This window comes from Gasterosteus aculeatus, chromosome 8, assembly GCF_964276395.1.
Source record: "Gasterosteus aculeatus chromosome 8, fGasAcu3.hap1.1, whole genome shotgun sequence".
In the NCBI taxonomy this organism is placed as follows: domain Eukaryota; kingdom Metazoa; phylum Chordata; class Actinopteri; order Perciformes; family Gasterosteidae; genus Gasterosteus; species Gasterosteus aculeatus.
Window position 1 is genome coordinate 15674375 of NC_135695.1, and position 20078 is coordinate 15694452.

The 20078-nt window shown below is 41.0% G+C and overlaps 3 protein-coding genes across 6 annotated transcripts; all 3 read right to left on the reverse strand.

Moving 5' to 3' along the window:
• Nucleotides 1–2: 2 nt before the first annotated feature.
• clcc1 (chloride channel CLIC-like 1) lies at nucleotides 3–8440 on the reverse strand. Of its 2 annotated transcripts, XM_040184447.2 has the most exons (11): nucleotides 7542–8440; nucleotides 7303–7410; nucleotides 3863–3973; nucleotides 3511–3732; nucleotides 3079–3219; nucleotides 2877–2976; nucleotides 2696–2793; nucleotides 2349–2495; nucleotides 1732–2274; nucleotides 1589–1610; nucleotides 3–923 (listed from the first exon to the last, which is right to left on the reverse strand). In XM_040184447.2, exons 1-10 carry the CDS (start codon nucleotides 7674–7676, stop codon nucleotides 1593–1595), a joined length of 1623 nt encoding a protein of 540 aa, XP_040040381.2. In that variant the 5' UTR covers nucleotides 7677–8440; the 3' UTR covers nucleotides 3–923; nucleotides 1589–1592. The 2 variants fall into 2 exon arrangements, with proteins under 2 accessions (XP_040040381.2, XP_040040380.2); XM_040184446.2 differs by lacking the exon at nucleotides 1589–1610.
• A 313-nt stretch (nucleotides 8441–8753) lies between these two features.
• ftsj3 (FtsJ RNA 2'-O-methyltransferase 3) lies at nucleotides 8754–16260 on the reverse strand. The gene is made up of 21 exons (XM_040184426.2): nucleotides 15887–16260; nucleotides 15621–15726; nucleotides 15078–15124; nucleotides 14835–14914; nucleotides 14486–14585; nucleotides 13970–14164; nucleotides 13767–13882; nucleotides 13468–13572; nucleotides 13141–13241; nucleotides 12950–13036; nucleotides 12710–12856; nucleotides 12354–12489; nucleotides 11897–12090; nucleotides 11647–11770; nucleotides 11380–11461; nucleotides 11082–11238; nucleotides 10866–10963; nucleotides 10605–10707; nucleotides 9766–9949; nucleotides 9537–9631; nucleotides 8754–9424 (listed from the first exon to the last, which is right to left on the reverse strand). Exons 1-21 carry the CDS (start codon nucleotides 15951–15953, stop codon nucleotides 9157–9159), a joined length of 2592 nt encoding a protein of 863 aa, XP_040040360.2. The 5' UTR covers nucleotides 15954–16260; the 3' UTR covers nucleotides 8754–9156.
• Nucleotides 16261–16599: 339 nt separating this feature from the next.
• On the reverse strand, nucleotides 16600–19806 carry plaat1 (phospholipase A and acyltransferase 1). Of its 3 annotated transcripts, XM_040184499.2 has the most exons (5): nucleotides 19592–19806; nucleotides 18748–18797; nucleotides 18342–18480; nucleotides 17525–17793; nucleotides 16600–16801 (listed from the first exon to the last, which is right to left on the reverse strand). In XM_040184499.2, exons 2-5 carry the CDS (start codon nucleotides 18772–18774, stop codon nucleotides 16700–16702), a joined length of 537 nt encoding a protein of 178 aa, XP_040040433.1. In that variant the 5' UTR covers nucleotides 18775–18797; nucleotides 19592–19806; the 3' UTR covers nucleotides 16600–16699. The 3 variants fall into 3 exon arrangements, with proteins under 3 accessions (XP_040040433.1, XP_040040434.1, XP_077964494.1); XM_040184500.2 differs by lacking the exon at nucleotides 18748–18797 and having other exon boundaries at nucleotides 19592–19800; XM_078108368.1 differs by lacking the exon at nucleotides 19592–19806 and having other exon boundaries at nucleotides 18748–18798.
• Nucleotides 19807–20078: the final 272 nt, after the last annotated feature.

Genomic DNA, 20078 nt, shown 5'->3' on the forward strand with positions numbered 1-20078 from the left:
TGTGCCGACACCACAAATCTTTTATTCCAAATGTTTATAACATTGACATTTATATAAGAATATACATTTATATATATTTCATGAATATACATTGTGAAAATATATTTATATTACATATATATTTGATATATTTATAAAATAAGATCTTTTAAAAATATATACATACACAGGTAAACTTATTACATAATTACATGTACACGAAGTACAGAAGGATTATTGATTTAAGACATTTTGTAACAAACATTGATGTCTGAATTGCATATTACAATATCCTCCACTGTGCAGAAGCATACTGACAGCAATCCTGTTATGATTTGCATAAGCAATTTAAATCTTCCAATATAAAATTAATGCAAGAAGCCAAATTTACTTCGGCATTGCTATTTATTGAGCCAATTATATACAGGCAGTTGATCACAAAAATAATGATTAGAAAAAAGAACTGCAAAGAAATGTCTTTTTATTTAAAAAAAATAAATATTTTTATTATGTTCATCACAATTATATTTACTTGCATCATTACAGTTGAATGATCAAATGTTTTTAAGAGAATGATTTCCATCCCTGGGTAATGCACACTGTAACACTGAATCGACGAATAGTGTTAACATCTAATTTCCTCCAATTTTTATAACTAGATATACCAAACATTGTTGCTGACGAGGGATTTTCAATTGAACGGCAATGAGGTTAAGTCGGCAAACACTTCAAAACGTACATACACAATGTACATTTCAGTCAAGGACATCCCCCCTTCTTGGCCTCACCGCCTGTAAAGTCCAGCAAGAAGCACCAAACTCCGATCACGTTTAATTTCCAGAATTGACTGATGAAGCTGCCGATGTTTCCTGAACTGGTACTCCAACAGTTTCAACAGGTGGCAGCGAGACATATGAGGTGCTGTCTTCCACGGAGTACAGATCCTGCAGTGAGGGAGTTAACATACAAAAATATATGAAACAAAAATCCTTACATGGTTCATAAACAAGTGTCCTAGTAGCAAATAATATATGCACGAACCAAATCATTTTACATTTAGGAGACATTTCAACCATCAAAACATAAGTCTATAAAAATTCTGAAATTATATTAACTTTCTTTAGATTTTAGGAAGAAGAATATATTTCCTTTGCTGCTACAACCCTTCACATGGCAATAGAAACACATCAGCTAAATCTATTCTTAAAAAAAAAATTTAAGAGCGCACTAAATATGTTAGGTTGTTCACAAATGTCCCATTTATAGCCACGGGTGTCGACTCATGAGAGGAAAAAGAAAATATGTCTGGTTCCAGAGAACAATGATGCAGTGGCAAAAAACAATTTTAATCAAACAGTCATTTTGTGAGATTTTGGGGACCATGAGGTTGAAACCACAGTATGCCGTTGCATCCCAGTTCAAATACACTGCACTTATAATTGGTGCTATGGTGACAAGTATGGTGTGGCAGCAAAAAAATATGCACATAAAGCGATAAAATCTATCCATGGGTTACGGACATTAACAAGCACAAGACAATGACAAAAATACAAAACTGCAAACTCCCTCAAAATATGTTTTGTATCTAGTTATTAAAATACTTATTTACCTATTTATGTTGATGTGCAAAGCTGAAACATTAAAACAAACAGTGTAATTTAAATGTTAAATCACGTCACGTTTGTCGGTATTATGCTGAATATTATTGAGATTAATTTGATATAGTTTTATGTAGATAAAAAAACACCTTACCTGAACATTAGCGGAAGACTGCTGCCGTCCTGCTGGCTGAGTTGCTGCACTGTCTTTGACAACTTTATTTGGAGAAAGCAATTCATTCCCTATCAGTGGTCTTTTCTTTGAAGGCAAAGAGTCTGATTCAGTTGCTTTCGTCTTGGATATGGTTGTTTCAGCAGCAACACCGATAGCACTTTCCCCTTCTATCTCATGGAAGTTTTCTGAATTTGACTCAGCGGAGAGATTTGGGTCCGCCTCCTGCTGCTCGGCATCCGTCTCGTCCCCACCGTGAGGGGGCTCGGCTCTGCCTAGCGACTCCACGGTCGGGTCGGGCTGCCTCTGACGGACCTGGTTCCCGTGCGGTCTGTCTTCAACTGCTTGATGCATTGGGGCTTGCAGCGGTGCGTCCCCTCCTGCCAAGTTGTCCCCGGCCAGGACCTCCTGGACCCTGGGCTGCGGTCGCTCCAGCTGCGGAGGAGGGGGGTCGCCTCGGGGTCGACGAAAAGGTGCAGCGATGCCATGCTGGAAGGCCGCCTGCACACCGCCATACATGCAAACCTGTAGGGGAGTGTAAGGACACGTTACCTGATGTCTTTCATCTGTAACAAAGTTATTTCCCAATGGGTCCTTACCACAATAGCAAGCACGATAGTGAAGAGAACTGGAATCTGCAGGGTAAATGGTAGATCTTTGAGAAGTGCAACCAGGAACTCACTGATCCCCTGTCCAATGTGCTTCAGCGGCTCCGTTATCATCGTTGTCATGGTAACTGCGAACGCCTAAACAAAGAGGGATGTTTGAGGGTCACTTTGCATGCACCGTTCCCAAATTCGTGCAGACATTCAAATCTGATATGAATCTTAGATAGTATGGTTTACGACGATGTCGAATGGGAACACATCCATTTGGCAAATGTTTCATTCCATTTTCTCAATAAAGAACACATTTTATTCACTATCATCAGAAACTTACAACATACCTTGGTTGGAGGAACCAGCAGAATCGGGTTGACCAAGAGGAGTTCATAATATTTCTTACAAGGGTCGCCTTGAAGAGTCCAGCTGCTTCTGAACCACTCTGCAAGAAGATGCCCAAAGACAGTAGAGGGGTAAGAAAGCAGCTAAATAATATCTTTAGTGCAAACCTATAATGGTCCTAACCTTTCAAGCTATCACTCCAGTCAATTTTCTTCACTCCCGTGCATTTTTCATAAACCCCATCCATCTTTGCCATGTTGCTTTGGTGCTCAGCAAAGGCAATCTGAAAAAAAATGAGAAAAAAAGAACGCATCACAAACTTATGTCAAAAAAAAGACTAACTTAATGACACCTAAATAAGAGCCAATTCGCAAAAGCGCTTCACCTTGTAGAGATATAGCCAGTTCCAGATAATACTGATGAAGAAAGAAGCATAAAACAGTCTGCTGAGCTGCATGAACCAGGACACTCTTGACCACAGCTGGGTGCACACGATGGCCACTATAATCAGAACAAGCAGTCCCATCTGGAAAACAAACAGACAGAGTACAACTTGACTAAAAGACAAATTATTATAGTTGCCACTATTAGTCAGCTAATTCATCAGTTGACTGGTAATAAACACATTCAAAATAAATTGTCTAGATAATTACTTGAAATTAAGTGAATGAAAATGCAGTTTGCAGTCAAATATATTGTAGTTTTGAATCAACGTAATAATAATAATAATCAGAAGTGACACCAAGAGCAAATTTCCTTGTGAGATAATGGATAATTTTCTTCCAAAACAAAGATTTCGCTTAACGAATGACCTTACTTTTAATAGTGTGTCAAGCTCCACGTCAAAAGTGTCTTCAAAACGCCACTTCCAGGTCTCGTAGTCATGCGGTTTGAGATCGACGAGTATCTGACTGATGGCATTGTCAAGAGCCCCTGTTCTCAAACTGTCTTCGCCATCCAGCAGTGACTGAATCTCTGCCATGGTATTTGTGGAGACTCTGATTTTAGCATCATAGAAGACATCAAAGGGGTCACTGGGCTGAGGTAGAAAGGAGAAAGGTAGCAGTTAAATATAGGTTGTGTCGTGATGCCAGAAAGGTACATTAAAACGCACGGAAGATTTGTAAAGACATTCAATGCCACATAATACATATGAAATGCCCACCTACCAAACCAAGTCTTTGTAGATCTTTACGGAGTCTGGTAAGGAATCGTTTGAACACTGGATTGCAGGTAGGCTGCTGTGAGATGAGTCGGATTTCCTTCTTAAGTTCTTCAATCTGAATCAAAGAAAAGCAAAATATTTGGGATACTTGACAGATTTGGAGGGAGTTTTTAACCTTTGCTGTATAGGGTCGGTCTCATTTCCATGATTTTGTGCCTTATCAATTCCTTTCTTGGCTTGGAGTCTTGGTCGTGTTAGGGATTTAAGCCAGAAGTGCACCCCTAGTCAGGAAATTATAGTACGTGTAATAATGTTTAGTGTTAGAATTATAGTTTCTGTGATGTTAGATATTAGTTATGACATTAACATGTTAGAGGAAGTGAATGCAATTTCAATCAAACACAATTCATAGTCATTTAAATCATATAAACACTGTACACATTAACATTCTGTCACAATGTGATGTTAAAACCTGGGGACGGATGCCAATTGCCGTTCTTTATGGATTTCTTCCAATTTCATCCCCAAAGAGGGTTTTTTGGGAGTTTTTTCTCCTGTCAGGTAATAAATGAACAACTTAATGCGAGGCAGCCGACTGAGGCAAATGTCTTGAAAATTGAACCACATGAACTGTCTTAGATCTTATGATGAAGTGTGATGAACGGTGATCATTAATGATGGGTTGTTGTAATGAAAGTGTACTAGTTATAAGATGAAGACTTAAACGATGTATGCTTTGGTAAATTCACTCATTGGGGCATAAAGCTAACTGTATCTACATTGAGTGCATTGGAATGTGAGGGACAGATAGTACAGGGAGGTTTCAGGTTACAGCTGCATTTTCACACCTCGACGTGGAAGGGACAATGGAGGAGGTGACCCTTTGGAGAAGAGGTCAATGACAATCAAATGCACCAAGGAAGACACACCTCAAGAGTTTTCAAAGGACCATGGCGGGGGAAAGGACTGGTAGAATCTGACCTGCAGCCGCCTTGAAAAGTCACTTTAGACTTGCTCAGAGGATTCTCTATTTCGCGAAATATTCCACTGTTCGCTTAGTATTTCACTTTGTAATTGCATTCCTTATAACGTTGTTTAGTTATTAAATACTTTTTGATTTTTGAATTTAAACGAATTGACTCATTCGTGTCCTCGTTTCCGGCCGGGACGAGAACAAAGGAGTGAGGCCTCCCTCGAGAGCTTTCCGAAACCCTAACAGTCGCACCCATGGGAAATTGAGGAGGACAAACAAATCGAAGAATTTAAAAAATGAAACATCTTTCCCTCAAATCCTAATTTTCAAGCAACTTCAATGAAATTTGAGGTATGGGACAGCTGATCAACTGTTCATTGTTTAATTACACCACTCAAGTGTTTTCCCTTGCATTAGATCAGGGGGCGCCCACCCCCTGAAAAACACCCACAATACATCTGTTTGCACGACTACTACACGCCGCCCCCTAAAAACCTAGCGAAAACACTGCCGCTGTATTATATGATCGCTGTCAGATGAGTAACGTTTTTTAGGACATTATATGTACTATTAATTAAATTCTCCTCGTGTCATGGTTTGAGTTAATTTCCTGTTCCTCCCTCTCGTGTCCCTCGGTTAATTTCACTTCCTGCCCTGGAGGGTCTTCTTCCCCTCTGATTGTCTGTGGACCAAAAATCTCCCAAAACTTTTTTTGTAAAAATGTTTTACTAATTTCAGTTTTCATCCCACCAGGGAATAAAAAGTACACATGTCTAAGGGAAATCACAGATTGAAATTTAAAACCATCCTTCTTGACCCTACCCACCTAATGTAGAGTTATAGGCTATGGAACTTTTACATTCAGATGCATTCAGGTGGCGGAGATGTAGACATAAGATCAAATAAGTGCATTAATCGATCAAATGAGAAGTTGCATAGTTATAAAATAATTATTAGCAAGGGATTAGGTCAAGAGGGACAAAATGTCCTCCAGCAAGAGGGCAAAAACAAAGGATATATCACGTACGCTGCTTTCCTCAGTGCGGTTTTGACAGGGGAGAAAGTAGCTCGCTTTTCAGCCACCTGAGCACTGTAGTCGGCATAAATACGAATTTGCAGAACCTTTCCCTCGGGCCAGCTGCATTATACGCTGCTTCGTCTGGTAGTGATGCAGGCTACGAAGGGCCAAGGCGCGCCGTGCGGTCTCTTCTGGATGCCCACCCTGTGCGTTCAGTCCACGGCAAAACGACGGGGAAAGGCGTCCGCACCGAATAATTTGAAGGATTCAAGGAAGGAAGTTGGGCGGGTGCCCTCCGCTCCCTCAGGTATGCCCGTAATACAAATATTGCACCGCTGTGATCGGTTCTCGAAGTCGTCGAACTCAAACTCCAGCAGTTAATTGTCCTTCAGACAGCTACCGTGGTCTCCAGTGTTAACCAGCAAGCAGTTTCTCAACGTCAGCGAGTGATAGCGCTGGGTTATTTTCGACTCCTTGTGTGGTGCCGCCGCTGGCTCGGGCCATCGCACACATGCTTAACTGAATAGGGTGTACACCACAGCAGGAATAGGTTTTAGAAGCTGGTTCTCAAAGTTTCAGGCAAGTAATTACTAAAGCAAATGCCAGATAATATCTTATTCCTAATGATGCGTTCACACCAAAAGCGAAGCAAATTCTCGCCACACTTTACTCGCCCGACCAGTTAATTCGAGTCTCCTTCATAAATGTTGGAAAGGGCCGTAGCTTATCTCAGTTGTCTCCGTTAAGACGGTTATTCTTTCTGCTATCCACCATGGAAATAAACACACAATCTCAGTTCAATCTCAGCTGTGTGTGTGTCTCCGGTGAGCGGCAGTTTCAGCAGTTTCATCAGCAGTTTTCATCGAATGACGCCAGCATCGAAAACGGCAGATGGTATGTACCAAAGCCAGGGGTGGCGTGCCACAGTCTCCTCATTCATATGACCTTGTCAGTGTCTTAACACAGCATCTCATATAAAAAAAGGAATGCATTTTTTTTAATCCTGGCCGTTTTAGCCAGTCTGACTAATCAATGGTAACAATGTGTGCATGGAGACTCATTTCATTAAGCAATCACCGCAAAATGTGTTTTTGGTTTTATTTTTCATTTATTTTTTTTAATTGATATACCATACCATGCACGGTCGACACATATCTCTCTCTATCATTCACAAAAAGCTTCCATTGAGGTATCAAAAGGACTTGACAGAAATGTAAACAATCGATTTATGCTCGGTCTGTTGGAAACTTTTCCAACAGGCCGAGCAATGAAAGCAAATTCTCATTGCTATTGTATTCAATTGATTTAAGACGCTGTGTTACCTCTACTATTACTCTGTCAATAAACTTATCTTTTATGATGAACTCAATAAAAAGACAAGATTACTGGTTGAAATCTGACAGTAACTATGTGTGACTACACTTCCTCCTTCCGGGAAAAGCTGTAATCGAACCTTTCTCTGGAGATCCGCCACTTCAGACCGACATGTCGTCAGGTCCACTTGGTTGGATTCCTGATTGTACGCTCTTCTCTTGGTTGGGACGTTGTCATAGTTGGCAGTCTAAAAAGGCATACGTCCAATAAAACATTAATAGTTACAAATCAGATATGTTCTCGAGAAAACTTTACGCTGGCTCACGAGCATACAGCGCCGTCGTTGAGGCATAAACTGGACGTGTGTGGCGTTCCTACCTCGGCGGGCTTCCGCATGGTTTTGGTGGTGGCATCGTAGTGGAGCATATCGTGAGGGTCTATCCAGTCGTCTTCGTCCACTTCTTGTGCCGTGGAAGCCAGAGACAGGCTGAACACCAGGAGAATGAGGAGCATACCGGCTAGGAGAGGAGGTTGCTCGGCCAAAAACACCCGTCCAGCGCTCAAAGGCGTAACGTCAGCTACAACCAGGAAGACCAAGCGAAAGTGAAAAGCGAGGAGCAATGTGGGTGGAGGGCTCTTTATAAATAACGATAGCGCTTTATAAATAACGATAAGGCGCTAAACGTGCTAACGCTGTATGCTAACTTCAGACCCGCGGGCTCAAAGTTCACGTCAACGACTCTTTGATGAGCGGAGCTGCGATAATACGGGTGAGTTAGTTTAAAAACTTGACTTAGCGACCCAACCACCCGATATGTAAACACTCACAGTTTACCTCTCAAGACAACCGCTTCCAGTACAAGCAATGTACAGGATATAACGACGCGTCTATCGCTAAGGCTCACGGGAAGAGTCGTTTTTGCGGCGATATGCTGCGCATGAGCAGAACTCACTTCGAGTGTGGCCAGCGAAGCTGAGCCAAACTCCTTGTAATCTCACACACCTATTATGTTATAAAATCTCAAATTTAGTTTTGGAAAAATATATATAAATATACTTTTAGAACTTTGTGGAAATTAACAATAGCATACAGTGGAGCAATCTAAAATTCTCAGTGAGAATGAGAAGACCTGCATCATTAAAGTCGAAAACGTTTAAGTTCGAATTCAAATATGAGTAGTTATTTTTTCTGTACTTTTCATTTCAAGTGGGGCTTTTGCTCGATTCCCTGTGGGGAAAACTGTTGTGCCGGTCTGAGGATTGAATCAACAAATTGATAAGTCAATGAGTTGACAAAGTATTGCTTTGCTCAAGGACATCCATACTAACCAGAACACTCATGGGGGACTCCTTTTAGCGGTTTGTCTGTGCAGTGACATCTGCTACATCTACGCGCTAAAACACATTGTACTTTAAGTTGATCAGCTTCATACAGTATTCTTTTACAGAGAGAGAGAGACTAACGCAACTTGTATACTGTGTAATTTGTCATTCAACTGATGCGGATTAGTTACTACCAGCACAAAGCTTTATGAACTATTAAAATCTTTCAGAAAGTGTTTGCTTTCTCCAATCACAGGCAACACTGAATTAAAGATTCAACAAAACTTTTATTGCAAAAATGCGTATAGAATATTTACATTAATAGCAACATTTCTTATGAACCCATTTAGTAGGTTGTACTTGAGTTTCGGTCCTTTACAGTTAAGCCGTTGAGTGAAACCACTTTGTTCCCAGAGTTCAAGACAAATGATGTACATCTTCAGAAAGACATGCGAGGACACCGGCCTTTAAATACCACAGAACACATCTCAGCAAAAGGAGGGAGGGCATCATGCAAATGATGCCATGACATTTTAACCTCTCTACATGATGGAGGAGCCTTTGTGAGTCATCTCAGCTCAAAAAGCTCCAAAACCCCTGACCTGCAACATGAGGTCAGGCAATGTTTAACAAATAGAAAGGCAAGACTGAGAGCACTAAGGGTTTAAATTTATTTTCCTTTCCGCCCTTTACCACCCTTCATCCCTCCTCTGCCACCCTTTGCCTGTCCTCTTCCCTTGCCGCCTTTTCCTTTGCCCCCTTTAGCACGTTGCGCTTTCCTCTCCATCCCGCGCAAGTCCTTCTTCATGCGACCGTCCACCACCTTGAAGGTCCCCGTAACGCCGGCGGGCCGCCTCACTTTCTTGCCAGCTCCCTTCTTAGACACGAGATATGTCACTTCTCTTTTCTCCTTTCCCAGGCCTGCTTTCTTGTAGATACTGACAGGATGGGAACAAAAGGACAGAATGGTTCAAATGATACATTTTGTCTATGCATTTAGTTTCATGGAGTCAGTTTTCGAGTTACAAGCCTTTAGATGTGATGCCATACCTCTTCAGCTGAGCCATTTTCTCCCTCTCAGAGCTGTCCACTGTGTTGACGACTGCTTCAGCCTTCTTCTTGGCCTGATCCATCTTCTTCAGCATCTGGAAATGTCAGAGAAAATGACAAATTAAGATCTTCATCAAGTTCCCATAACTACAAAAGGTTTTGGATGGGTGTCGTCTCCATATTTGATCGAGCCCCTGTAATGATTTCATCAACTGTTGCCCCATCTTACCCTCCTCTTCTTCCTGGCCTTGGCCTCAGCAACACGCTTGATGGGTCTGGCATCGATCTCCTTCCATTTTTGTTTGAACTCTTCCACCATCTCCTTGGTGACCGGCACCGGCTTCCTCCGGTGTTTCAGTTCGTCGTTCAGGAACCACTCCGGTATGTCCCACTGCTGCTCGGAGCTAGCAAACCTGCAGGAGCATGCAATCAGCTCGCTGTACAGATATCTTTCAATAGTGTAATGCTTTCAAAATATGTGTACATCGATGTCGGATATATCCATGGTTGTTAATGCAGGCATCACCTTGTTCACAGATTTGACTAGTAAGAAGAAACAATGTTTTCAAAATGAGTGTGGTGTTAGGGAGGACAATATTTATTTTAAGATATTAACACTATGTTTTCTAGGCACTCAACTCCAATAAAGACGCCGGCAAAGTCTTAATGCCACTGAGTCTCCGTATCATATATGGGTTGCTTGTGTGTCGTTGCGATGTGTTAAAGTGCTACCTTTGGGCAAGTACTCAAGCAACAGTCGGCCTTCATGGTCGCTAGTTCTTTGAGGTTTGTTTGCTGTGTTATGGCATTTAAGCTTATTTTTTCTGATATAACGTGTAAATCGATTTTTTTTATTTGTGTTGCACCAGCAGCAGGCGGATTTACTAAACAATTAAATTACAGAGCCACATTCAGTGTAATGAAAGAACAAATCACCCAGTGTGTATGTGTAATTCAATTCATATCAGCCTTTAGCAATACGGGCAGTTCCAGTTTCCTGAGACAATTTGATCCGGTTTGAATGAGGACGTGCATGGAAGTGCAACACAATAAAAGACACACACAGACCTGTGGAAGGAGCCATCGATCAGGTCCCTGGTTCTCTTCTTAGACGTAGCAATATGACAGCCCAGGGCCAGGCCCTCTGCATCCAGGATCCGGGCTTTCTTACCTGAAACCACAGACAAAGTCATAAGAAAACATTTCGGAGCAACAAACACATTGCGAGTTGTTCCACTTGTAGTGGCTGTAACTATTTAGTTGTGTATATAGATATTTAATAATCTTTGTTTTAAGCTTGTGCCCGCTTCTGTTGGGTCATATACTCACTGGTGCTCTCTACAGGAACAACCTGGAAGGCACCTTCCTTGAACTCTTCCGACACCCCCAAAGTCCCTTCAGAGGCCTGCTTCATCTTGGTAATCTCCCTGGAACAAGCAGCAACATATGTCATGATTTACTTTGTTTAGTTATAAATGTGGATCCCTTAATTGATATTTTTTAACAGAAAACACTCAAGACAAACACAGGAAATGACGTTTTTACTTCTCATCGTCGCTGCTGTCATCGGAGTCACCGTCACTCTCCCCCTCAGCTCCCTTTAAAGGTGCTGCTTTTTCCTCCTCTAGCCACGCATTCTTCTCTTCTTCCTCCCCCTCCTCCTCCGCCTCCTCCTCCTTTTCATCAGCTTTCCTCTTTCTACCTTTTTCAAAATAGAGCCAAAACATTCATTATTTTGTCAGTTGCAGATTTAGGAGAACTACAAATATTCTAAATTTGATTCATGTCCATTGTCTGATGATCAAGTGTGAACATATGAATGAGAAACAGGGGAGAGTATTACTGGTTTGTTTGTTCAGAAGCAGCTCGGCCTGTTGGAGCTCAAGCTCTGCATCTCCTTCTAGGCCGATCTCAGAGAATATACCCTACAAAACAAAAGGATGGCAGGGTCAAAGGTCATAAGTCACTAAGCTAGGAAGTCATTTGTAGGTGCAGAACTTGTGGGGGAAAAGCCCGGTACAAAATCCTGATACAACAGTTAGGACTGTCAACATCACCATTGTTTGCTACGTACACATTTATTATGTTATGGAAGCACGAGTGGACGAACCTTGCTGAACCAAATGTTGGTCTCACGTTCCTTCTTCTCATCCTTTCCCTCCAGTTCCACCAGCAAGCCACTATCCTGCCCTTCATCCTCCTCCTCCTCCTCTTCAGCAAACTTGACTCCGACTCTGAAACCACACAAAGGATTATTGATCATTAATTTAATATTGTGTTTTTTTCTGTGAAAAGCAAAACATTGCAGGAACAGAATTTCAAGTGATACGCTACATTTCTTGCATATATACTTTAATTACTTCTTTGGTGCCTTTGTCTCCAGCTCTCTCTTGTTGTGCTCCACCTCATCTAGCTCATCATCATCTAAATCAGAGGCCAGGGACATTTCATCCGCCTCGTCATCCTCTTCCCCAGACGACAGGTGGAGGTCGTCATATTCTTCCGGCAGGTTGTCCGCCAACTGCATGTCCCCTTTGGATAAATCCACCAGAGCCTGATGGAGGGAGGTGGTTAGAAAAGTAGCATCCAATTAGCATTGGGGACAATAGGATAGGAGAACTGAATTATTATTTGAAATTCACTGTTTTGACACTGGGTGTCAAAACATCAGAACCAAAACCACAAGCAGACAGACAACGACAACGTATATCACCAAATAGAAAAATAGAATTGACTTTTGCCAACCGAGCCGAAAAGGGAGGTTTTCATCCTTGTGGTTATGTTCGTTGTGTATCTGTCTGTCTTTGTTGTTTTCACCTTTTGCTTCTTTATGGTGCTGAGGGAGAACATGGAGGAGTCGTAGGAATCAGCTATTGAGACGCCAGGCAGGTCCATCTTAAGCTCCACCCTCTCCCTCAGCTTCCTCCGCTCCTTTAGCAGCTTCTTTTTCTTCCTGTTGGAGCAAGACAGTTGTACAAACTCCATTTTCTAAAGAAATCTTAAAACTTCATATTTGCTACATGACAGGCAACCATCAATCGTGCTGCAGGTTCATTCAGCATTAGTTTGGAATCTTTTTTGATTCGCAAACCAGCCTATGACATCTGTAGCAACTTAGTAGATATTCACCAAAAATGACACAAAAAAATAGTAATCCTGAACTTGTGTCATACCGTCTGAGCTCAGCCAACTCTTCAGCTTTCATCTCTGCCAGTCTCTTCTCCATTTCTTCCTCGTCGTCCTCTTCTTCTTCCACCTCCTCCTTCTTCTTCTTATCTGGTTCTCCATCGGAGTCCGCCTTATCTTCATCAGAACTTAAGCTAAAATAAAGCAGAGAGATTTTTTTTAGATTATGTCGTTCTGGCAGACAAAATATTTCAATGTTTTTTGTAAATATGCCGCAACGCCTTTACTTGATCTCCGGGTCGCGCTGTTCGGCATCTCCTTTCCGTTTTTTGGCCAGGAACTTCCTCAGCCTAGTCCTCCAGGTCAGCAGCATGCTGCAAGTTTGGAGGAAAAAAAAAACACACATGCAAGGTTGACTCATTTATACTCATTCTTTTATTTCTATACAAAAAAAAACAGCACTGGATAACTGACTTACCGGAGCTCTTTGCGGCCCAAGACTTTGATGTCACGACAACAGTTCTTTATCTCATCACTGGTGGCCGGGTGACACTCCAATTCTGCGTTGTCAAAGGTGATCTGAGTGAAGAAAACCGAGTGAGAATGGAAAAACAGTCTGTCTCTTCTCAGTCATGTACATTATCTTCTGTTGAGGTTAATTCACAATAACGGGTCCAGGATAATAAACATATTTCATCTACAGCTTTAATTTACAGCATATAAAACAAGATTTTCTATAAAATGGCAGACAATGAGTTCTGCCAGGATCCGTCTTGGACAAGGTAAAGTAATACAGAGATCTCACCTCACTGGCTTTGTCCAGGAAGTCTATGGCATTTTCTGCTTTCAGAAAGGACATAACTGGGAAACTGTAGTGGAGTGTGAGATCACCATCTTTGTATCCCTCCGCCTGGAACAGAAGAGGAGCAGTTTATTCAGTGAAGAATGCAATACTGAAAAACACCTATTCAGGACCCTACATGAAATCATGGGAAAGATGGTCTTGATGTTGTTAATGGGTTGAAATTATTTGGTAAACTATTGGTTGACTATTGACTATTTGGTAATCATCAAGTGGTGCACCATCTCATACAGCGTACATGCCTTTGGCTTCCTGACGGGAATCAGCTCCCTCACGGTTTTGGCCTGCACCTCCACCTCTTTGAACGCATGTTTGGGGTCAAAAAACTTGGTGTCGATTTTATCGGGGGCAAGAAAACCTGTTAAAAAAAAGAAATATTTTGTATTTAGGTTCAGACGTTATTGCTGAAGTATAGAAGAATTTCTTATTTCTAGCTGCCACTGACCCTGACAGACGACAAAGATCTCGGCGGACTCATTCCTAGACGCCTGTGGCTTGGTAGCCTGCACTTTCTTGAAGAACTGCTGGAAGATCCAGAGCAGTGGCTGGTAGTCTTTGGAACGGAAGACCTTGGTGACGAAAGTTCCACCTTTGGCCAGAAACTCGCAGGCCAATTTCAGGGCCATGAGGGTCAAATGAGCTGAAGATGAAATAGGGAGAAAAGTGAGATTTTGAGACATTATGTTCAATACATATATGACAGGTTGGTGTGAAATAATGGAAGGAACATTAACCAATTGTCCTTTTTTTGTACTAATATATTTAGATACATAGCTCTATTAACAAACAAATTACAAATTACTTGCTATGCTATGTTATACAATATATTATTATTAATAAGAACGAGACTGTTTTGTAATGTGGATTTCAATCAGAATATGCCGATAACTATCTGAAAATGAGGATTTCTAAAGATGTGCGACTTAAAATGTCTTGAAACTGTTGCTTAAGTGGCACCGACCTTGTGTGAAGGCATCATGTTGCCAGTTGGCTCCCACGTTTGGTGCTCCATCATTTAGCACAACGTCGACCTTCCATGTTTGCAGTTCCTTTCGTATAGCCTGCATATGAAATAGAAAAGTATCACACTTAGGAAATCCATGATGAAAACGTATCTAGAGTTTATTATTTTAGAGCATTGTGATATTTTGATAAACAGTGCAGGTGTCTAATGCCAGTAAAGAACCATCCAGTTTCATGTTTTTTTGCCAAACTACATTAGTTATTCCTTTTATGAGTATATGCAGGACCACACCCAGGACAGCCGTTTGTTGTGTTTTCCGTCAGTGACGTGCATTTCAGCAGCTCACCGTTCTGCATTTGTCATCAGTGATGTCTTCTTGCAGAGTCACCACGTTGGGTATGGGCCTGATGGGCACCAGGTCAACACCTGATAGGAATAAACTCCATTTTAAAAAAAAGTCTCTATTCTCTCAACATCCCAGCAAGCAAAATTAAGATTACACCTCAAAATAAGGCTTTGCCAGACCACCAATTGGAGTGGAGGCATAACAATTTTTTACCAGTTAATCATATTGATTACATCAACTCACCAATAATGAGACTTGATACAGGCATAAAATTGGATGCCACTTGCAACCTGAAAGAGGATTTAGAGTCATTGGTGTTTTCTTCCAACAACTACATTCAACATACATTAGAGTATTCCTGGGCAGAGCATTGAAATACGTAGCCACACGTGGGACCTCCGCAGTCATCGCATTACACTGGGAAATATTAAAAGGGAAAAGCTTTTAAGATAATTGTACGGTGGTTTGATGACTCTTGCTGGGCTTACACCACCAGTCCAAAGGGGGCATTTGTTGCTACCATGAACAACTCTAACGTTAAATACATATTGGAACGTTGAACACAATTTTCAAACCGACAAAACTTTATTACAGATGAGGTACGTAACAATAGCGTCTAATTGTCTATACATAATAGTACATTGACGAGATAGAATGTCCTCTTTGTCTCTACAGTTTGGGCGCTACTGATTTGGCTAACTTCATACATGGGACTGTTGCTCAGGTACAGATAAAGTTAACCTAGTTATTAGAATCTAACTAATCGTGTGTTGACAGGGAGCTCACCATCCACCGGGAGCAGCACACAGGTCGACCAAAGCTCTGGCTTTCTGCAGAAACTGAAATTTACGGTTGAGCTGGATGAGTTTGAAGGAAGAACGAGAGCGATAACCTGAAAAAGACAAAAGTGTAACGTTGGCAGACAGATGGCACACAGCACGCCTTTATTTGAGTTAACGTTAGCTAGCAACCCTGCTAATTATGCTAACATCTACTCCTTAGTTGTCTCCAGAGTACTAGTAACGTTAACTGTTCTAGGAGTGACACTCTACCTGTTTCTTTCGCCAAATGGTAGAATTTATCCCTCCTGGTTTTTCCAACTTTGAGTTTCTTCCCCATGTTGGTTGATGTTTTTTACTTTACACGCTGACAGAAAAATCACACTTGAATCAAGCGTCCATGAAAACAACACGTGTGTCTTTCTCGGCGCACACATTTGACGTCATACTGCACGTGGTGTTGTTTCTTCTTCGTCCTCTGATTTGTTTCTCTGTGGTTGTAGGACGTTGCTGACACCTGCTGTTCTTACTGTGGATCAGAGACGTTTAACAACGAAACTGCTCAAAAAAATAGTGATGATGAATATAAATAAAACAGGTTTTTGTTGATATACTCATTGAAAATCCGAATTACGAAAATAACAACCCCTCCAAGAACGTGTGTCCTCAGAAACGGTGTCCAATGTTGCTTTGTGTGATGCCGTACTTTATGGTGAACTGTTTTCCAGCCAAACAGAATCAACCCCTTTGCATTCAGGTGGCAGAATGAGTCTCAGTGAGATACCTGAAAGTATATAAATAGAACTGTCTGCATGACCGGATAGAAGTAACGTTTAATTGAAAAATAAAGATTAAAAAAACCATTTAAATGATATCATCGATTTAACACTTTAAACTTTATATTTATTACTATTTGGTGAAAAAAAACTGTCGGAATCCAATGGTGTAACCAATATGAGGCCAGTTTATGAACAAGTAACACATCATTTTCACTTTTATAAATCATCTTTATTAAGTTTTTATTTAGTCTCAATCACAGCTGCATGAATGATGGGGGCAACAACCCTTCAGTGAAGAACACAGCTGTCAAAAAGGCTTCTTTCTGGATCGTGTGTTGATCAGTCCCAGGACAGAAAAGGCACTGGCGGCAGCCGTCACCAAACTAATGGCCCCAATGGCCCGTGTAGCCTGAGGAGACAAGGAGGACAAGAGGAGGTGGACTAAGGATTACCGCAATCTCAACCATTTATACAAGGATAAAGACTGCCTATGTTCAATGTTTTAAACGTTTTTGCAATATACTCAGCAATGAACAGAAAACATTTTTGAGAGGTTTACATAAGCAATTGGAAACTTATTTAATTAAATGCAATTCATTCCTTTAACACATATTTAACATAGCATAGAGAGCGAGTAAACAATCTTAAGAAACCTTTCAAGGTTATGGGTGTGAGCAACACTAACACATTTAGTTTGGTCTGAGTGCCTTTTTAATGTCCACCCAGGCTGTAGCAATAACTTTAAACAACTCTAAACTTTTTTCCTAAATCTAACTAGTCAAGACTGGCCCACTGGTATTCGGTTCATCTAGTTTTTTCAAAGGCATAAAACTAAAGAGTTGACTTTGGGGGAAAAAATGAGTAAAATAGCATCGCACTATATTACACAATCGGGCATCCACAATGACAAAATTGAAATATACACATAAAAATAGTAAAAGAAAATAAAAAAAAATAATAAGGTTTACTTAAAGACAGCTTTTGTCCTTTAAATGACTTGTCCTCTTCACAGGTGAAATTATGACTTTGCCGACATGTCATCATCAGTCCCTGTGGCAGCTTATGTTGAGTACAAAGATAATATTTCGCCCTGATGGCACAGAAGATGGAAGCAAAACAAACAGCGAGAGACCTGCTCGGAAACTCCTTCCCCGTAGCGCAGAAGAGTGACAAAGTGCTCGCAGTTGCTCCCCAGCAGGTCGTAGGACACCTCCTGGCCAATGAGGACTTGTGCTCGCTGAATGATTTCGGAGACGGGCAGGGGCGTGTGGTTGTGGTCGTACTTGTTGTTGACGCAGTACGAGTCGTTTCCCACCACCTCCTTCAGCAGCTGCATGCGCACCACCGCCTTCCTGCTAAAGACAGACTTCACACTGGACATGGGGGCTGCCTGGTTCTCGTCTGGATAGGAGGAGCAGAGCCTCAATGGGATCACACATATATACCAAAAGGGAACATTGAGGGAGAACTTTGTCCTTGAATCTTGTAGGTTTACGAAGAACACCAGTAGATCCCAAAGCTATTTAGGATCTGCATTGGTTTGAATAATTTCATCAAAACTGATCTGCAGTGTTAATGCCTAAAGTGTGAAAGCCAAAATTATCCACTTAGTACAAAAAACGCCTTGAGTCCGACGCAAAGTGCAGTTTTCAGGCTAATGTTGTGTTTCTGAGCGTAAAACTAAGGATGCTTTTAAACTTCAACTTTGATAAGTCCCAAATATTTAATGTTCTACTGTAACACCCAATTTCCAGGGGACTCTCAACTAAATCTAATTTATGGAAGAAAATGTTAGTATATACATAAGTCAAAATACCACAATGTAAAGAAATGGTAAAAGCCTGTTATTTGAAACACTACTCTTTTTCCTACTTCTTCTACTATCATCATACAGTTAAAGGGTGTCCGAGTCATCATGTTGGTAAAGTCACGTCTTGTTTAATACTGACCCAGAGGAGTTAAGTTGATGATGTAACCATCTCCCAAGTAGAGAGCCCAGTGCTGATAGGCCGGTCTGAAGATTTCAATGAGGTCACCAGGCTGGGGGTCACCAGAGGGGTCAGGAAGGTTGGGGTCATTAGAGGCCATCTGCACACAGAGTGAAAATGGAATGTTGAGTAAATTATTTCATATCATAATTAAGAGACGTCAGATGGAGTGTGCCTTTAAAACTTAAATACATTAAATCGTATTTTTCTAAACACTGCAATTGTTGAATTGTTTGTTGAAAATCTGTTATAATTTAGGAAGATTATATCTGGATTATTACCCTCTTTGAAGGTCTGTAAACGGTAATATCCGCTCCATACAATAAAACTCTTTCTGAACATAATAACAGCCTTTCAGACAACTTACAGTGGAGTTTTGTTGTTGTTTATCCATCCCACATCATGCTTCCACAAATTCTATTAGAAAAATAAAACACAGGTAGAAACAATACAATACAATAACAGATCACTTAAGAGGTCGAAGGCAAAATAATTAAGTAATAAAAAAGAATTCCAAGAGAAAGAGAATGCTAGATGGGATGGTACAATGCAAAGGGCGCCTATGCATAGACACACTGACAATACACATGGGAGCTCTTTTGTCACCTGTGCTAACACAAAAGCATCGACACAACGGGGAAGGTAACAGAAAAATAGTTTGAGCCTGCGTTGTATCACATAATCCCCCGTAAAAATGAGAGTTTATATCACATATACATCACCCTAATTTTCTGTTTTTTTTCTTTTAGAATTGCCTTATATAACATCAAAACATCTAGATTGTTTGTTAATTCCACAGAGAGAAGAGTTTAGTATCGATCAAGATTATACCTGGGTGGGATGAAATCAATATCTACCCAGGAGAGAAATTAGTACATCCATCTCATCATTAATGTATGATGCTCGAGCCTGGCTGAAAAAAATGCTCCATGTTATTTTACCAAAACTCTAACACGGTCTCACTTACGATATAATTCTTTATGGAATTTACGCAACTATTAAATGAATCATTATTGCAGTAGTGATCTAACATCGATTGCTACTGTTTATATAAAATATTATGTGGAGATATGAAACACATGAATACATGCCGTAGATACCTTTAAAGCCCCTCGTTATGATGTTATAGCTGTATGATTGTTATTGTATTGAATTCCTATCAGGGGCTCAACACTCAACACAGACCCAGCGCATACGGGGGTAATACTTACTCAAACACCAGCAGCTTTTTCTTCCTCACCATTTTAATTTTCCATCATCGCGTATAACCCCAAAAAATTCTAGTAGGGAAAAGAATAAAAGAAAGAGATTGATTCCAAGTTCCTGAGATGACAGAAAGGTTGACAAATATCTAAATGCCAAGCTAGACGCTGGAGGTCCTGATGGAGGTATTTCAGTGTCCGATGCTCTGACTGATGACAGTGGGCCACAGTTGCTAAGGTCACACACACACACACACACACAATTACGCACATGGAGGCGTTTCCTGCTTACCATTGTCCCATTCACAAGGAGACACGGCACTCTTCTGAACAACAGTTATTGTGGATTTGCAAAGGCAGCCCGTGCACTATGGGTTCCATTTGAATGTTGTCTGATGTCTTTGCTTGTAGAGCTCATAGTGTAGCTGCCCGCGTGGATGTTCATATATTTCCCTCTCATTTGATGAATAAACAGATGGATGGATAGGAGAACAGT